General features: G+C 40.3%; 1 protein-coding gene across 1 annotated transcript in view; it reads left to right on the forward strand.

Annotated features, from left to right (window-relative positions):
- Nucleotides 1-3,488, forward strand: part of PPEF1 (protein phosphatase, EF-hand calcium binding domain 1) — a 37,956-nt gene that overhangs the window by 18,801 nt on the left and 15,667 nt on the right. The window contains exons 6-7 of the mRNA XM_012651676.1: nt 1,478-1,663; nt 3,002-3,144. Of these exons, the coding sequence (XP_012507130.1) occupies nt 1,478-1,663; nt 3,002-3,144 (329 nt within the window). The remainder of the gene's footprint in view (nt 1-1,477; nt 1,664-3,001; nt 3,145-3,488) is intronic.

The following is a 3,488-nucleotide window of genomic DNA, read 5'->3' on the forward strand; positions in this document are numbered from 1 at the left end:
AACATGAATTCATGGTGTAAGAGCCAGATATGACTCAGTTTAAATGCAAGTATTATCTTTGTCATAAACACCAGGAAAGTAAAGGGATTCCATTGTATTTATTTGTAGAATAGGGTTATGCCAGTGTTGGAATTCAGTGGGGAAGAAGGAGACTCCTGAGCTGACTCGTCTTTCAGCAGTTTTAATTCTCACTTTAATCAGTCATCAAAAACTCTGCAAGTGTCTGGTGTGTACCTGGCACAGGGTTTCTCTAGTTCTGACCAGGTGCTTATCATTCCAGGGTAGCTCTCCTCCCAGTTCCGCTCTGCTCTTCACCTCACTGTCTTTTCCTTCACTTATTTCTAGCTCCCCTTCCATACCAAACCTATACGTGGATGTACAATCAGGTTTAGTGGAGCAGCCATTTCTGGGCCTCTTCTCAAGACCTGATTTAGACTTACTAGGATAACCGCACAACCTCAAGTCCATGCTTTTCATGCCCTAAAGAGTAACAAAAATATAGACTCTTAGAATCATAGTCTGTTCGAACTTTGAGATACTTTACAGGTCCGCTGGCCCAAATGCCTGATTTTAAACATTTCAAAGCGAGACCCGAAGAGTTTTCTCAAGGTCGTATAGCTTTAGTGATAGAGAGAGTTTTTCTCACTATTTAGGCTGTTTAAGGAGAAGTTTAAATAAAGAAACATTGTAGATAGATGAGAGCCACAAAGAGGGAGCCTCTGATTATCTATGAAAAATATTCTTAAAAACTTGGGTCTTCAGTCCTGGGCGTCGTATAACCTGTATTTGCCTCTTCCAGCCCCCAAAGGAAAAGTTATACTAATAAAACACTTGTGGATTTAGGAGAACAAATTGTGGAAACCAGTCAGTAGCTAAATGTATGGCTGAACCTGAGAATGTACTTATCAAGGGGACAGAAGGTGAAGGAGATGCTTTAAGAGATACTCTTGGGTGGACAGGTTTCTATATTTGTCATGGAAAACAGCAAGGGCTTTCTCAGGCTGGGTGCTCAACTGGACACAAACCCAGGACAAAGCCACAGTGGGGAGACCTACCTTATCTCTTAATGTGTGGTGATTGTGGAGAGCTATTTTCTCCTCTGAATGTAAAAGTGAAGCTCTTTTTAAGAGAAAAGAACTTGTAGATTCAACAAATGTGAAACAGTTGTAATGGAATTTTTAAAGAAAAAAAAGGGGGACGAGGGCTGATTTTTCATGGTTATTAAGTATTTCTACTTTGCTTATTCTTATTGCTAAATTGGTCATTGGGGATGAGTAGAAAGGGGTTGGGATGGCTATGAGCATTAAAATTATTCTGGAAGGGATTCATGGAGGAGATGAGTATGAAACAATTTTTAAGGAGAAATGAGAAGTAGCCTTTGGGACACCTTGGGTTAATATTTCTGGAAAATAAGTTGGAATCTAGAAAGACTCTCACTTGTAAATTATTATAGCCTAATCTGGTTTGTTGTTTTAAGGTTGTTGATATTCTGTGGAGTGATCCAAGAACCAAAAATGGCTGTTACCCAAACACATGTCGAGGAGGGGGCTGCTATTTTGGACCGGATATTACCGCCAAGATTCTTAGTAAACACTGTTTGAAGTTGCTCATTAGATCTCATGAATGTAAGCCCGAAGGGTATGACATCTGCCATAATGGGAAGGTAAGCTAATGTTGTTGGTGATGTTCTCATAAACACCCTTCCCCCAAGCATAGTCTTTTCTTCACAATGTATGTCTGACCTAGAAGCCCATGACAAGATGTCTTCCCTAGTACCAAACAGAAACAAGAGAAAACAGGGTTCACCTGGGTTGTTTGAAGGAGCCTCACTGTCCTTCACCCTAAGAGATATTTGGTTTACTTCCCTGATCTTCCTTAATTCCAGAAACAGAAATTCTGACACTTGGCACTAAGTATGCACCCATAAAGGGTTTGCTCTTTACTAATTGTAAGGCAACTGTCCAGGACAGTTGTGTTAAGAATGTACTTTTCCTCACAGAGCACATAAAAGGCAGCAGTGAATCCAGTTTGCTCTCTTTTATCTTTTGCATGTTTCCTATTCAGGGCTGAAAACAAAAGACACACTTCCCTGTAACACTCGGAGCAGGTGATCTCCAGCAAGTTGCTCACTGTAGTCAGTGTAGCCGCAGCCACTAAAATGGAGTGTGTTGTGTTCCTCCAGTAGTGGTATCTGATAAGGCTAGAAGAGGTGAGGCCTGAGGAACAGGTTTCTTGTCCCAAGTTGTTCTGTGACGCCCCCTTTTTTTATAATGAACAGCGGTAGATAAAAATGAATACCAAATTGTGTGGCATTTCCTTCTGTGTCAGTACTTTTCTGAACTCCATTAATTCATTTTTGGCTCATAATAACATTGCAAAATGAGTAGGCAAGTATTATTTAGGGTTTCTTTGTAAAAAGAAAATAAAAAACAGTGGTGACTTGTCTAAAATGACACACTCATTAGGACAGAACTGGGTCTAAGCCAGATTCCTTGTCACTGATAAATATTGTCCTTCCATATTCCACCACAGCCCCAAGGCTGGTCCCTTCCCAAGATAGTGGCCATGGTCCTGTATTCTCTGCTCTTAAAGTAATGGTTTTATGAGGCCCTGCACCTCTAGATCACTCAGCTCCAAGCAAAAGACTGAGATACTAGACAAGTTTTACTTTGAATGCTCAAATATCACAAAGCAAGAAAATAAGGGATTTTCCCCTTGGAAAATCAGAATTTGCAAAACCAGAGTCAGCACTAAAATTGTATATAGGATTGGAGGGCTATGCACTGGGGGGATATTGAGTGAGTGGCTAGGAGGTGGTAGTACTGGGGAACTGATTCCCTCTGATGGAATCACAGGAAATCACATCGGAATTGGATAATTTGCAGGAATTATGAACTTTGTTTAATTTTTGCTTTTTAAGAATTGAGCTATTTCTGACTTTATTGAATAACCTTTTGAGAACTAATTTTACATGAACCTGTCCCTCTTTTTCTTTAATTAGGTTGTTACCATATTTTCTGCTTCCAATTATTATAAAGAAGACAGCAATCGAGGAGCTTATATCAGACTATATGCTGGTACAGTTCCTCAATTTTACCAATTCCAAACAACTTCGGAAACGTGCCTGAAACCTCTTTGCGAAAGGTGTGTATACTCTAAGAAGAATTCTGAGCACTGGTATTGGGGACCGAAAGGAACATCCCAAGTGACTAAGAGCAGCCACAAAAGTGAAGACAGCCACTTAGTGGTTACTCATTGGTATAAACAAAATGGCAATAGTTCCAGACACCAAATGGTGTTAACGTACCCATATTTGAAACCAAAAAAACAACTTTCAATCCATACATCTTTTTAGATGGATAAAACAATCAGCACCTACAAACATAACTGAATGTAGAGGAAAGAAGATCCCCACACCCACTCAGTCCCCTAACCTACAGCCTTCTCTGCCCCACAGTCAGCTGTGTCTGCTCTCGCTCCCTCTTCTC

The sequence above is a fragment of the Propithecus coquereli genome, unplaced genomic scaffold, assembly GCF_000956105.1.
Source record: "Propithecus coquereli isolate 6110/MARCELLA unplaced genomic scaffold, Pcoq_1.0 Scaffold362, whole genome shotgun sequence".
In the NCBI taxonomy this organism is placed as follows: Eukaryota; Metazoa; Chordata; class Mammalia; order Primates; family Indriidae; genus Propithecus; species Propithecus coquereli.